Genomic DNA, 15262 nt, shown 5'->3' with positions numbered 1-15262 from the left:
GCCTCGGGGTGAGCCGGAAGCTTAGCGACATGGCCGGTTCCTGACTTCTTGGCCAGGGACTTTTTGTAGCGATTTGTAGTCTCGCTTGCCTTTATTTTTAGGGATCGCCAAAATCGACTTCGGTCTGACCGACTGAAATCCCCCGGTGAATCCCTGGAAAGAAGTAGAAGTGGAAGGAGAAGAAGCTCTAGATGGGCTCAAGGAAAGCTTTTAAGCCCCTACAGTACCTGCCTCACCAACACATTTACTGTGACCCATGTCGTCCATAGTCATAGGCTCGAGATCCAGGTCAAGAGCTGCTACATCTTCCGCAACCTCTTGAGTAGCCGCCGCCTCCGGGGGTTTTGCGACCGCTTCTTGAATAGTAGCGATCAAGGGAGCTGCCACTTTGGGGTCCACCGCTGAAGTACTCTTCCCTCCAGGGAAGATGAGAGTGGCCATCTCCTTGGAAAGGATGTAGGGTTGGCCCTTGGCAACGTTACGGCCAAACCCACCTACCCAGGCCTTCAGGGTGGTTAAAGCAGCGTCCCGGACCGCTTGAACGCCCTGTAAAAGAAGGGTTATCATTAATACTTAAGACTAACACTTAAGATTAAATAGTAACTTACTTTAAAAAGCATATCAAAATGCCTTAAATTTCATTGATCTCATTGTATCATTGTGTTTAGTCCGGAGTGTCACCTACCTCAGAGGAAACTTGGTCCACTAACTCGTAGCAGATCAAGCAGTTCTCGTGGTGCCAGACCATGGACTCATTGAGGCAGACCGCACAGGTGGCGTGAGTCCGGCAGACCTCTTGTCCACAGGGATCCTGGAGGACAGCATTGCAGCCTACCTCTGTAAGTCAAATGATACATGAGTATCATCGTCAACCTTCCGGACTAGGTCCGTGGTTGTGATATGCCATTGACGCCGTAGTACTCCGGCGTTAACAAACTATATTACAATAAAATATGACCCAGTCTCGATCTGCTCTGTTGCCGTGCACCTGTCGAAGCACCCGGCAGGGATAGTAGGAAAAGGCTTGAAACAGTTTGTCTCCGGCGATGCCGGAGTTAAAACTTTTACACTGAATCAGGATAACAAGCTATTCCCATTACGCCGGAGTAAGGAGTAGTCCGAACAGGCACCGGGTGTGGAGCAGGAGGTGACCAGGTGGAGAGTTGAAATACATGGCGGAGTTCAACAACTCTGCCGTAGTAAATAACTTATATAACTAGAACAGGGTGGAGTTAATACCTGGTGGAGTTAGACAACTCCGCCGTCGTAAGAACTTGGACTAATAGCAATGGATGTCATTATGTGTAATAAAACATGCATGCAACATATGGTATCCCTTGAAACAGGCCGGAGCCTCAATACATGAAAGTCAGCCATCCTAATATCGGGCCTGGCTTACGCCGGGGTCCTGAATCCGCCGGAGCGGAGTGAGGATGGGCTGAATATAGTGAGAGGGATACTCGACCAGCGAGCCGAGGAGAACTGAGCTCCATCGAGCCTGGTGGCCAACAAAGGCTCGGCCAAGCAGGGCTCCCCCCTACTCCCAGGGAGAGAACGGCAGGGTAGTGGGCCAGCTCACCGAGTATCCTCTCAGGCGCCTCCCCCTATTCCCCCTAGAGGGGGGCTGCTCAGATCGGCTGCCTGAGACCGCGTGAGCGAGCGTCACTCCACCGAGGTGGGTGAGATGGAGGGGGGACTGGGAGGGGTTGGAAGCAGGGTGGCTTGTACATGGTCGCCTGGAAACACTCTTGGCCGGGTGAACAAACACACGGTGAGAAAGGCCAGGCGAATGAAGGAGGCCTATAGGCCAACTGATGCCGTCTCAATGAACATATAACACATAAAATAACTATCCTGTCCTAACACGGGGGGAAGGGAAGTAAAAATGAAGTGAGAGAAAAAGAACTGAGTCCTAGAGAAGCTGGGCTAAAGCCAATCAAGAAGATTGGGCAAAGCTTGGCAACTCCGAGCAGCTAGCCTAGATGCCGTGACGATATAATCGAGGGGCAATCAGCCAGGGTGGCTCGAGGACGACAGGGCGAAAGGACCAGGGTCCTCCGCACAAAGGGCGCCTAAAGGAGAGGTAACCTAACAACTAGAAAGATACATGCATGTATGACAATTCAAACTGGAAGGCTAACTGGATAGGATGTGAACCGAGAGCATGTGCTCGGTCGAAGGCTATCCCCCATGAACGGACTAATAAAATATGAATAATATTAAGAATAATATTAACGTCAAACAAATGCATCATGATAATCCAAGAATGGTACTGCTAAACAATGCATCGAGCCCAACAGGTATAGGAGACCAATTGGAGCACGTAAACAAAGCAACACGAGGAAGCGAGCCAAGCACGGCGGAGCCGGAACGGTGCCGCATGGGACACCGTTCTATAAAAACCTAAATAATTTGGTTTATCGTGTCAAAGGCAGATCTTATAAGGTGTCAACCATTAATAGCAGTACAGGCAGTCCCCGGGTTACGACGGGGGTTCCGTTCTTGAGGCGCGTCGTAAGCCGAAAATCGTCGTAAGCCGGAACGACACTTGGAAATATGCCTTAAACTAAGAAAAAGTTAGAGAGACCTTACCTGTGTGACATGCAAGTATTGCATGATGTGTAGTGTGGTTATTTCAATGCCAAAGGATGGTTCTTGAAGGTATAATTCTTTATTAAACTCTTGTGACACTATAAAGTACAATGTACTACACTTAATCCTTAGGTTAGATTATACACTAAACACTATTACACTGTACACTAATCCTTTGGTCAGCCGTGTAACCACCATCCTTAATTATCTCAGCCAAACCACCTGGAAAACTTTCTGCTGCTTCGCTATCAGCACTAGCAGCTTCACCTTGCAGCTTCACATTATGCAAATTTGCACGAGCCTTAAAACGGTTAAACCAACCTCTACTCGCGGAAAATTCACCACCAGCACTGCCTTCGCCAAACTTTTTCACTACTGCCTCATGTAGCGCTCTAGCCTTCTCCTGGATCACACTTAAGCTCACCGGAACACGTCGCTAGTTCTGGTCCTCCAGCCAGATCATGAGCAATTTCTCCATTTCAACAATGCTCTGGCTACGTTGCTTCTCGTTTATCACCGTTGACTTCATCGGTGCAGCATCCTTAACATGCTTCAGAATACGTTCCTTGTCCTTCACAATGGTTACCACCGTGGTCCTGCTCAAGCCTAAAGAACGGCCTATTTCGGTGTTAGTTTCTCCCTTCTCCGAACGCTTCACCACGTCATATTTGACCTCTATCGTGATGACCTTCCTCTTCTTGGATGAACTATCATCGGAGGAAGTACTTTGGCGTTTAGGAGCCATTGTAAATTTGCGAAAATGGCAAGGAATTTCAGCAACGTCTTAGCACACAACCGACTGAACTTCAGGCAGACACGCGATTGAAGTGGCGTCCTTTCGTATTGTTACGCTTAGCGTCCTCGACCGTCCGAGGTCGTTGTTCGGTCAATTTACCATACAGTTTAATAGCGTTAATTAATTTATGCACCTCCGCTCAAAAACTAGTTCTGCATATGAGGTATCGTTAAAAAGCATAACAAAACGTCGTAACCTTGGAATTTGTGTTGTAATCTAACCAGAAACTTAGTTTTTTTAATTATGTACTGGAAACAAGCAATGATTTTTCATTATTTGCGCTTTTGGACTGTTTTAAACTGCGCATCCCAAGCTAGTGTATTCATTCGCCCGCAAACTAGTTCCGCATATGCGGCGTCACTAAAAAAATTCAAAAAATACGGAAAAAAAAAGAGTAAAAAATCATCATAACCTCAAAATTTTTGTTGTAATGTAACCAAAAACATATTTTTATTATATACTGTGCTAAACTATAAAGGATTTTTATCATAGCATGCGTTTTTTAAAAGCGTCGTTAACTCGGAGCGTTGGAAGCGTCAGCGTCGTAACCTCGGAACAAGCGTCGTAACCCAGGACGGATTTTCCATTGAATATTTAAGAAAAAGCGTCGTAACCTCGGAACGTCGTAAGCCGGAACCGTCGTAACCCGGGGACCGCCTGTACTTAACTTGGATGCAGCAACAGCTTGACGTTCCATGATGAAAGAAAAAGCGGGATATTCCAGAAACACAATCGCAAGCAAAGAGAACGTGTGCAGCGTGAATTGTGCTATTGAAAGGAATGAGATCCGAGGCCCATAGTGGTAGCGAGTAGTGGGGCTTAGATCGGCTCCTCTGTAGATGGAAGGTTATTGAAGGAGGAAGAGACTAAATTGCAAGGGACCTCTGGTAGTGGTTTCACTCGCCCCAGTTACCATACCGACACCTTTAAATTAAAAGTGAGCGAGCCAGAATACTCTGGAATTACCATTTAACTTTTTCTCTGGTATTTATAACAATAGTATTTATACCTTAGAAATGAGTGCTAAAGGGACATTTCACGGAGCGACACAGGCCGAGCCCAGAAATTTTGATTTTTTCGGAAGAGTTACCTTGTGGATGTAAGGAAAAGTTATTTCATAAATTCAACATAATTTGAATTATTGTGCTAGCGACTTCCAATTTGTTGTAAAATGAAGGTAAATGATTGAATATTACTAGAATGTAATAGTTTTAGCTCACAATTGCGTGTTTTTACCATTTCAGTCGAGTCAAAGTTGACCGAAGGTTAAAATTTTGGCACTTATCGTTATTTATATGAAAATATTTCAAAACTGATAAAAGCTACAACCATTGGTTGTTTTATTGTTGTATTCTACATGAAATTGCACACATTTCCATAATATAAAACTTTATGTAACGGCTCATATAAAACTGTGCAAACATTACGACAATCGGACAAAAAAAATTCAGGTTTTTTTGGAAGAGTTACCACGCGGACGTAAGGAAATATATTTTTTCATAATTCACCATAAATGGAAATATTGTGCCAGAGACTTCCAATTTATTGCAAATTGAAGGTAAATGATTGAATATTACTAGAATTACAATTTTGTTTTTTGACCATTTCGGTAGAGTCAAAGTTGACCGAAGGTTGATATTTTGGCACATCGTTATTTATGTGAAAATATTTCAAAACTGATAAAAGCTACAACCATGGGTTGTTTTTTTTGTTGTATTGTACATGAAATTGAGCAGATTTTCATGTATGAAACTATATGTAACGGCTAGTATAAAACTGTGCAAACATTACGACAATTGGACGAAAAAAATTCAGATTTTTTCGGCAGTTACCGCATGGACGTAGGAAAGTTTTTTTTTTAAATTCACCATAAATCGAAATATTGTGCTAGAGACTTCCAATTTGTTGCCAAATAAAGGTAAATGATTGAATATTACTAGAATGTAAGAGTTTTAGCTTACAATTGCGTTTTTCGACCATTTCTGTAGAGTCAAAGTTGACCGAAGGTTGAAATTTTGGCACATCGTTATTTATATGAAAATATTTCAAAATTCATAAAAGCTACAACCATGGGTTACGCATGAAATTGCGCACTTTTTCATATATAAAACTTTATGTAACAGGTAATATAAAATGGTGCAAACATTATGACAATCCGACGAAAAAAATTCTGATTTTTTCGGAAGAGTTACCACGCTGATGTAAGGAAAAAATTTTTTTTTCATAAATTCACCATAAATCTAAATATTGTGCTAGAGACTTCCAATTTGTTGTAAAATGAAGGTAAATGATTGAATATTACTAGAATATAAGAGTATTAGCTTACAATTGCGTTTTTCGACCATTTCGGTGGAGTCAGAGTTGACCGAAGGTTGAAAATTTTGCACTTATCGTTATTTTTATGAAAATATTTCAAAACTGATAAAACCTACAACCATGGGTTTTTTATTGTTGTATTTTACATGAAATTACACACATTTTCATTTATAAAACTCTGTAAAAGCTAATATAAAATGGTGCAAAAATTATGTCAAAGTGACGAAATAATTTCTGAGATGTGTCGCTGATGCTTTTTAGTGCGAGAAAAAAGAAATTTGCGCTTGCGCACCTGGGTAATGATTGTAAATAAAACAACAGCTTGATCCGTGAACTCACAGCCTCCCTCAAGGTGCATGATTCAAAAGTTTTCGCCAAGTAGTCCTATAGCTATTTTTCAGTGAATTTTTTAAAAAACTTTTTTGCGTCAACGTTTCATAGTTTTTTGCGTCAATGTTTCATATGTCAATTTGGCATCCAACAGACAATTTTCGTTGACGTTTAATATGTCCAATAGGCTTTTAAGGGTTAATATCATCAGTATTTACTGCTGAAGTCACCGCTATACAAATGGCTCTTGATATGATATCTGAGCCAAGAGCAAGTGTGTCTATTATTTTCAGTGACTCACATAGTGCTATAGAAGCTATAAGACAATATAAATCAGTAAACCAAATAGTACAAGAAATACAAATAAAAATTCATCAACTCCTCCAATCAGGATTATCTATAGAAATATGTTGGAATCCAGCACACGTTGGAATAAAAGTAAATGAAAATGCAGACTCAGCTGCCAAATTAGCCTGCACTATCCCTCCAACAATTACACATGCCCCATGTCAGACTGCATAACATCTATTAAACCGTTGATATACCAAGATTGGAAAAGAGAATGGGGGCCTTAGTGCCAACCACAAATAAACTTAAAAATATAAAAGCTGAAGTTTGTGCATGGAGGACATCCTCACAAAAAGAAAGATCAAAAGAGGTGATCCTATTAAGGCTCCATATAAGACACACAAGATTCTTGCATGGTCACTTGATGTCAACACCACATGTTGACCCAATAAAGTGTAATAGATGTCAAACACGCATGACAGTGAAGCATTTACTTGTTGAATGTCCAAATTGGACCCAACAAAGATCAATTTATCAACAGAATTAAAAAATGAAGTGTTCTTGCTGAAAGCAAAGATTTTTCAATTAACAACATCATAAGTTTTTTAATTAAGACAGGTTTCTTAAATAGTCTAAATTTTTTTTATTTTTATTATTTAATTTTTTGTTTCCTTCTTATCCTTATTCTCAGGATTAATCCCAAAGAACCAGCCTGAGAAGAGTCTACTTGAGACTCAGAGGTCTGGAAAAACTAAGCCCTATTAATAATAATAATTTTGTACTTGCCATTCAGTTCAAGAGATTTATCCAAAAATGTATCTCATCCAAACTGGTAGCTTAGGAAAATTTCATCTTAAAATGTAAATGATAAGTATAGAAGTTTACAGAGTTGAGGGTTGTTATGTTGAGGTTTTACAGTATTTCTCAGTGTGAGCTGGGATGGTTGTTGAACTTAAGAACAAGATCATTAACTGTTGGTTATAGGAAGAGTTTGGGAATACCCTTCAATCACCTCCACTGCAAGTCACCTTTTCTTTGGCTGTCATCATGTAAGGATGTCTTCTTTGCACTTTTCATAACTGCTAAGTCTCTCTTTCGTAAGTGTGAAGGGTGTTAGGATATAACTTTTAACCCCGCCCTGTATTCTTTTAGATGGATGCCTGCTGTTTATTAATCCCTTGAGTTTCAGTAATTGCTGTCATAGTGGAGTATTAACTGTTGTTGGGAGGTGCTCTGTAGCCTACCTCTACCTTCTCTCTGCTGAAGTCCTCCCTTATTCCCTGAGTACACTCCCTCCCTAGCGAGAGGCAGGTAGCACAAGTGGTGGGGGAGATCATACACCTACTTTACAATAATGTCAATGAAGTTTGCTGTTGCTGCAACCCTTAAACCCTTATGGTGTTACTTGCTACATCTGCTGTTGCTGCAGCCCATATGATGTGCCTTAATTCTGCAGTTGCTGCAGCCCATATGATGTGCCTTAATTCTGCAGTTGCTGCAACCCTTAAACCCTTATGGTGTTGCTTGCTACATCTGCTGTTGCTGCAACCCTTACAATGTTGCCTGCCATACCTGCTGTTGCTGCAACTGACAGGAACTCAGTGTTGTTGAATTTCCAGTGATGGTATTCCATCGCATGGGATAGTCACCAAGGCATCAACTTCTGCAACTTCATGGAGGAGAGAAGCAAGACTAAGCAATTAGGGGAAGGGCCACCCCCAATCCTCCTCCTAGTCTTCACCCTCCTTTCAAGAGGAAGAAGTAGGGATTCCTGTTGACCTCTCACAAGGAGTCTTATTGGGCTTCAAGCAGATGCTACTGCCAGGTATTTTGGAGTGCCAATGCTCACAGACTCCTTGCTTACAAACTTTGATTGTTTTTAACCAGTTACCAGTTAGCACTTGGAAAATATCCTATTGATAAAAAATTTGTCATTTTACTAGGAGAAAGGATTGCTTCAGCTACATGCATGTAGCGTAGCAGGATAGGCGCTTCGTTATTTGCTTCCCTGGTAATATATCTGATTGCGCCAACATGGCCTATTGTCTGCACTTTTCCAGTTTGCAGACTGGGTGCCCACAAGCAGTAGTGTCAGCTCTTCTCATGTTTCACCAACGAAGCATGGGAGGAGAGCTAACCCCCAGTGTTTCTTTGGAGAAATATTGGGCATAGCCTATGTATTACTGGCCTCTTAAGACCAGGATGTGCAGGTAGCTCATCCTCATTGGCTTCCCCTGGAAGTACACCTGGTCAAGCCTATACTCATACAACCCAGTGTCTTCACCTTTCCAATCTTTAGACTGTGTGTGTGTCTCCAAGCAGTATAATTAGCTTTTTTTCATGTTTAATCGGAAACGCTGGGCAGAGCATGTGCAACCCATTGTTTCCCTGGAAGCACACTTGTTTAGGAACCCTTTGTGCAAGTTTGACGCATGCTCGATCATCAGATCGTGTGCTTGCTATTGGTGGGCTATTTCACCTATAGAGTACTGGGAATTTGTACATAAGCAGAAACAGAGCACTATCCCAGTTTTTGGGGAGTGTGTGGCTGAGCCACTGCCAACCCCCTCCCTCACATTATATATACAGTCATCATTGTGAATGGATGTGGTAGTACTTGGTTTAAGTATGACAGACTTCCCATTTACAGTAATTTTGAGTGTTGAGGGGATCTGTTCATGTGCAGTTGTGTTACACCCAGGTCTGCTAGTGATTTTCTTCATTTAACCATGTTAAGGATGTTGTGTAGAAACCTCAAACATTCAGAGAAGATGCAATACAGCACTCCCCTAAAGCAATTCACATTGCATTTTGTAATTTACCTACATTTTTAAATTTTTATTCAATAATTTGTTAATTTATTTTTTATTTTCAAATAACCGTCTCATTTTATGTATTTCATATTACTTATTAGTTCTTGCAGTGAACACCATAATCTTGAGAAGCTTGATTTTCAAGTCATTGGCTCCTGTAGGCTTGTTTCATATGAATAGTTCATCTTCTGAATAATAATATAATAATAATAATTGTAGTATATTTTTTGTTTAGGGGTAGCACAAAGATTAAAATAATTATTTTGTATTCAGTATTTCAGTTGATCTTTGATTCATTAAACAAAGCCATCTATTATCTCGAATAGAAAGAAATGTGCTTATGTGTATCAAGCATGTAGTTGTGTTATGTGGTAGTGGTTGCATTACGTATTACTAAAAATGTCCAGACAGTTTTTGTTTTAGAAAAATTAGTAAATGTATTGGCTTTAACAACACGAATTTACATAATATATACATATGTTTTAGGTATTATGAGTCATGTAAAGATGATTCATAGTGCCAATTGCATGCAGGAGGATGTGCATAGTCATGTAAATGCATGTAAGCACTGTACTCAATACAGTGAAGTATGTTAACCTATGACGGAGTGGATGTGGTTTTAGAACCAAACCCCTTGCAAATGGAGCTCCAACTGTATAGTTCTTATACTTGCAGGTGTTGCTCAACGCCACTGCCATCTGTTCGTCAGTGATAAGCATCGTATGCCGGGAATTCTTCAAGGTCAGGTATATACTTACCCTGCACGGAGATGGAGAGCACAACATCGTTCATACTTAGGGTCCCTAATGCAGGTATAATCAAGATTGGTATTATGAAACCAAGTTTTAAACTATTGTCATATTGTAATGACTAATTCTGCTTCTCGGACAACTTGATATACGTATAAAGTTTGTGGGGTCAAGGTTGTATGGCTTTCGTAGTATAGATGTTGTTTCTCAATCTCTCATAATCGTGTGTGATGAATGTGGTTTATTCTTACTTTACAGGCTGCTAAAGCAGATCCAGATGAACACACAATCACAACAGTGGAAAACCCAGCAGCTATTGTTACAGCTGAGGAAGAACCTGCTCCACCTGAGAAAGTGGTACCAGTGGTAAGTGCTTGCATTTATGGTAATATTGAGTGTATATGTAGTACAGTGGGGCCCCCGTATTCGTGTTCTGCGGATTCGCGGACTCACTGATTCGCGGATTTTTCTCTGGACCATATCTACCCATTATTTGCGGTGAATTCGCCTATTCGCGGGATTTTCCGACGATAAATAATCACTAATTAGTGTATTTTGATGTTATTTTCATGCCTAAATATATTTTTATGATACAAAAATGATTTACTAATTTTAAAATATTAGCATTGATTAAATCTTTATTAGTAAGTTTAATAAGATTAAATATCACATAATAATAATACTCTCTCTCTCTCTCTCTCTCTCTCTCTCTCTCTCTCTCTCTCTCTCTCTCACAGTTCCTCCTCTCTCCTCTCTCTCTCTCTCTCTCTCTCTCTCTCTCTCTCTCTCACAGAGATGTATGCTTTTTGTATGATAATGATTTACTAATTTTCAAATATTAATATTAATGTAAAGAGCAATCACTTCAATAAAGAATACTACAGTAAATTAGTAATATTTTAGTTTATAAATTTTAAAAATTATATAAGAATGAAGGAAATTCCAGTCTTCACACGTCTTTCTTTCGAACTCCAGGTTTCTCTCTCTCTCTCTCTCTCTCTCTCTCTCTCTCTCTCTCTCTCTCTCTCTCTCTCTCTCTCTCTCTCTCTCTCTCTCTCTCTTTTACTGAGATGAGAGATTTTTATGGTACTCTAATAATAGCTTTCTCTCTTCTACTACAACTGGCGAGTATGCGCCGATATTACTCATCAGGAGGAGTCAATTTCAGGGATAATGGTTACAAATTTATTTATTTGTCACAGTAAATGAACAGATATGTCAAAATATAAGTTAATCAAGTGGTCAACGTTTCTCTTGGTATCATCCGAGCATGATCACGGCAGTGGATCGGAGCAGACAGTTGGTGCTGTCAAGATCTACTCAATATATAGCGGCAGGTCAGCAGAGGGGTCAACCGCTAGCTGCGTTTTCATTGGCTTGTGGCGCAATGCGCTCCCGCCATTGGTTGAAGGAAGTTTTCTTCAAGACGCTTCTCGCCGTTTAAGGTCGCGATGTTGCAGCCTAGCAGACCGTCGAGGCTGGGGCATGGCTTCCCTGGGCGTTGTGTCACGACGGTTTATGATGTCGTTGGCTGCTGGGCTGCTAGTCTCATCTGGTATTCTTTGATCGGGGGTGTCACTCAGTCTGGTATTACTTGTATTATTTATACACATAGGTCTCCTTAAGTGGGTGGGGAGGAAGAGCACTTCCTGCATCGTATTCAATGAGGGCTTCTCTTGCTGTATGAGGAGTGCCACGAGCAGTCGCAAGCGTCGCTGGTCAGGAGCCCTCCCTATTATCTTTATATTCTTGATAATACCGTCGTGGGAGATAGCTTCCTGGTGTGCTGTCATGATATGGTTTATAATCGCTCCTTCTTGTACGTGGCAGGAAATCCTCTTGGACAGTTTCATAGAAGTCATACCAACGTAAGAGCCGGGACATCCACGGACCGGGCATAAGAATTGGTAGACTACATTAGACTGTTTCAAGAGGTCTCTTGCTGGGGGGGTCGGGTTGTTCTTCATAATAAAGTCCCGGGTACGTCAATTTTGGTAATAAATTACAAGTTCGAGTTCTTTGTCGGCTTCGGTAGGGGTCACATTCTCTTTAATTATTTTTCTCAAAGCATCTTCGTCCTCACGGTGACGTGTGTGCATTCTTGCTTTGTAATACAGCTTGATCTTCTCATGGGGGGTGGGGCTTCGGTCTCTCACTCTCGCCGTACCACCGATCCAGCGCTGTTCGGACTTCTTTATCAACAAGTCGATTCGGATACCTGTTATTAACGAGCATCTGAGTGACTTGGTCGAGTTCTTTGTGAGTGTCCTGCCAGGAAGAACAGTAAGGGCCCTCCGAATGTAGGCCCTGACTGTGGTGTTCTTGAACCGCACAGGGCATTCGCTGTCGCCATTCAGACAAAGCCCTAAGTTTGTTTGCTTTGTATACACGGAGGTTTTTAGGCCATCGTCGGTCTTGGAGACGAGGACGTCGAGAAAGGGGAGCTGGCCTTCGTTGCTGAATTCGACAGTATAATTCAGCGAACTGCACTGCTAGAACATGTGCCGGACAGCTTCAACCTCTTCCTCATCCTCGGCTTTACAAAGATATCGCTGATGTACCTTGCGTATTTTCGGGGTTTTCTAATATTAGAGAAAACTCTCTTTTCCTCAGTGCCCATATAAAAGTTGGCGAATAGGACAACAAGAGGGGAACCCATCACGACTCTGTCCTTTTGTCAGAACATCTGGCCTTTATGGGTGGAGAATGGGGCCTTCTTTGTACATATCTCGAGGAGTGTCCGCAGGGATACTTCTGGGATATTCAGCTGGGGTGTAGAGGGGTCCCTGTAGATACGGTCCATAATGATATTGATGGTCTCATCGACAGGAACGTTCGTAAAAAGGGATTCTACGTCCAAGGAGGCGATAGTGCCTGTTCCTGGGGAGTCTCGGATTTCTTCAAGGAATTCCGTTGAAGAGCGCAGGCTATATCGGCTTGGCACGTAGGGCGTCAAAATTTGATTAAGGGGACCGTCCGCTATGATGTCTATTTTTGTTATTTATTACGCAAAATGCATAATTTTCATATATGTTTTAGATATATATAATACCTTCATCATATAAAAATTTCAAGTCATTTGATAAAAAACTTTTCGTTTTATTAGCAAAAATCATGATTTAAAAAAAAAAATTGGTAGAGTTTTCTCCGCTAATATGACATCAGTTGTATTGAAAATCATACCATAAAAACTTCTTTATATACGGAACAATTCTGTGTGACAGAATTTTTATTTTTTAATTTTTTTATTTTTTATGAATTTTTTTTTTTCAGTGTAGACACTCAAAAAATTCTAAAAAAAAAAAAAAAGAAAAAAGATATCAAAATTCTGTCACACAGAATTATGGGATTTTTATTCCTCTTTCCAATGACATCTTTCTCTCTAAAATTGGATAATAAATAACCGAGTAATGGTTACCGACATGCGCATAAGTATGTTTTGTGAGTTATGAGCTCCCAAAGATTTGCCATGTAAATTTTCGCTTTTTTCTTATAAAAGTCAAAACAACATTATTATAATTACTTTATTTGTACTTTTATGGTTGATTTCTACATCAAGGATCATGGTCCTACCCCTAAAAGTGTTGTTAATACCCTCAGCGTGACACCAGATAATGATGTTGACGGCGAGACATGAGACAATGAGGGCAGCTGAAAACAATTAATTTTCGTGTTTTTCTTTCAGCACACTCCTGGCCTTCGCTAATTTTGCTAGCCATAGTTGCTGAGTAGCCTTCTTGATCTTAGGTAACTTCGGCATTGCTATAAGTTCACTAAGAAGTTATAAAAACAACGTAAATAGCTAGTAACCAAACGCAAGTGCCTATGTGCATGTAACTGCTTTGACGTCTGTGGCGTAACTGAGTCATTCTCCGAGTCTCGCCTATAAATAACCGCTCTGAGCAGCTCGCTTCTCACCCAGTGTCACACTACCTTTCATTGCTACCAGATGTATGAGAATTTCGAAAAAAAATCTTATATAAAATCGCTGTATATATGCAAAAATAAACACGCAAAAACGATTCTGTCAAACTCAAGTCATACAGACGACGCAGTTACGATGACGTCATCATTTAAAAACCGCTATATCTTCATTATTTGTGAAAATAATTGGCTGAAACTTCTGGAAAGCATGCACGGCATGTTTCTGCATAGATACAAGTAATAACTCGATTTTTTATTTTTTCAAGTTGACATGTCATCCGCCATAGCGGACGGTCCCCTTAAGGCGCTTGGCCAGTCCATACGTGGGGGCGAGTGTCTGGCTGATGATGGGGCGGATAGGGTTTCCATTTTTGTGTGATTTTACGTTGCTGTACAGATAGCCAAGGCTGTAATCTCCGATGATGGGTGGGAGGTGCACGGCATTGGTGGCTGCATTGACACTGCTAATGATGTCATTGACTTCTTTTTTTATTTCGTCTGTGGGGTTTTTAGTGAGGCGCTCGAACTTGGTACTGTCAGGCAAGATGGCATCCAACTTCTGGTGGTACTCCGCCGTCTTGATCAGAACGAAGGCTGCTGTTTTGTCTGCCCAGCGCACAGTTGTGTCTTCTCGTTGACGCAGGGCCTTTGCTGCTGCTTTCATTTCACGGGAGAGGATACCACTATTATATGTGCCGCGTTCCGTGAGGGCTTCTGCAAGCAGGGAGGGGCTGCAAGGAGTCGGTGGTGCGGACGAGATTGCAGCTTTCATATTGTTGTATCGAATCAAGCAACTCGACCTCTAGTCTCTTCTCAAGGGGCTTCGGTTTGGAGATAATATGGCAGTTAAGGCCTAACCGTAGCAGTTCATCCTGGTCCGGGGTATGTTCATAATCTGTTAGATTGATGTATCCTTCTGTCTGCTGCGGCATCCGGAGCTTTCCCCCATTAAGAGAAATGAGTTTCTGAGTGATGTCCCGCAATCTAACATAACAGCATTTTTTTTATGTATACAGGTGGCCCGCAGTTAACGGCGCAATCGCTCAACGGCGAATCGGTTTTACGGCTGTCATAAAAAATATTCAATAAAAAATAAGGCATTTTAAGGTATTTTTACAGCACAATTTTCGGTCAACAGCGACATTAGCGCCATTATGTCTAACAAATACATACATTTGTAGAAATACCGTTCAGCCCATAAAGGTTATGCAAATGATGTTAGAAAATTGTATTGAGAGATATTACATAGGTATTAGGGTAAAATATATGCCTCTGGCGCTGTTCTGTGCCGAAAATATAGAGTTAAATGAGTGCAAATTTAGCTATGGATGTGTCGATATATAAATGTTCATGCTTTTATGTCTAAAATGTGTATGAAAATGTATTTTGTATAGGTATTTGTATATCTGCAAATAAGTATGATACAAAGGCAGCTTTTGAAACTGCCCGTCACG

At 41.0% G+C, this 15262-nt stretch overlaps 1 protein-coding gene across 2 annotated transcripts in view; it reads left to right on the top strand.

Moving 5' to 3' along the window:
• LOC135211184 (zinc finger protein ubi-d4 B-like) overlaps positions 1–15262 on the top strand; it is a 227435-nt gene that overhangs the window by 72107 nt on the left and 140066 nt on the right. For both annotated transcript variants that reach the window (XM_064244399.1, XM_064244398.1), the window contains exons 3-4: positions 9811–9947; positions 10143–10250. In XM_064244399.1, coding sequence (XP_064100469.1) covers positions 9811–9947; positions 10143–10250 — 245 coding nt within the window. The remainder of the gene's footprint in view (positions 1–9810; positions 9948–10142; positions 10251–15262) is intronic.

The sequence above is a fragment of the Macrobrachium nipponense genome, chromosome 4 (assembly GCF_015104395.2).
Source record: "Macrobrachium nipponense isolate FS-2020 chromosome 4, ASM1510439v2, whole genome shotgun sequence".
NCBI lineage: Eukaryota > Metazoa > Arthropoda > Malacostraca > Decapoda > Palaemonidae > Macrobrachium > Macrobrachium nipponense.
The sequence above is the reverse complement of the archived record's forward strand: the minus strand, read 5'-3'. Positions and strand labels throughout refer to the sequence as shown.